The sequence below is a fragment of the Gavialis gangeticus genome, unplaced genomic scaffold (assembly GCF_001723915.1).
Source record: "Gavialis gangeticus isolate Ggan-Ray unplaced genomic scaffold, GavGan_comp1, whole genome shotgun sequence".
NCBI lineage: Eukaryota > Metazoa > Chordata > Crocodylia > Gavialidae > Gavialis > Gavialis gangeticus.
In genome coordinates this window covers 40181669-40182027 of record NW_017729006.1, presented here as the reverse complement: position 1 = coordinate 40182027, position 359 = coordinate 40181669, and the positions used below count along the sequence as shown (strand labels likewise).

Below are 359 nucleotides of genomic sequence, written 5' to 3'. Positions count from 1 at the left end.
CTTCCCCCGTGCGCTCACCCCGGGTGTGGGTGGTGCAGCTCCGGGGGAGGCCCAACCATGTGACGTAGAGCTAGGGCTTGCAGCTGAACGGCTCGGGGCTGAGGCTGATTGGCTGCGCGGGCGGGTTCCCAGCCAATCGGGGGCAGCCACTTAGTGCATGGGCCGCTGGAAAGGGGAGGCCGGCGGCGGGTAGGGGGAGTCGCAGGCATGAGCGGGAGCAGGGCCGGGCTGCTACTACTGCTGCTGGGCCTGGCGGGGCTCGCGCTGCTCGCGCGCTGCCAGGACCCCGAGCCCGAGCGGGACCTGCGCGCTGGTGAGTGCGTGCGGCGGGTCGGGTCCGCAGCGCCTCGGGCCGGGGG

At 73.8% G+C, this 359-nt stretch overlaps 1 protein-coding gene across 1 annotated transcript in view; it reads left to right on the top strand.

Annotated features, from left to right (window-relative positions):
- The first annotated feature begins 182 nt into the window (after positions 1-182).
- The window catches only part of PDIA4 (protein disulfide isomerase family A member 4), a 22378-nt gene continuing 22201 nt past the window's right edge, over positions 183-359 (top strand). The window contains exon 1 of the mRNA XM_019509121.1: positions 183-313. Coding sequence (XP_019364666.1) covers positions 208-313 — 106 coding nt within the window. The 5' untranslated portion in view covers positions 183-207. The remainder of the gene's footprint in view (positions 314-359) is intronic.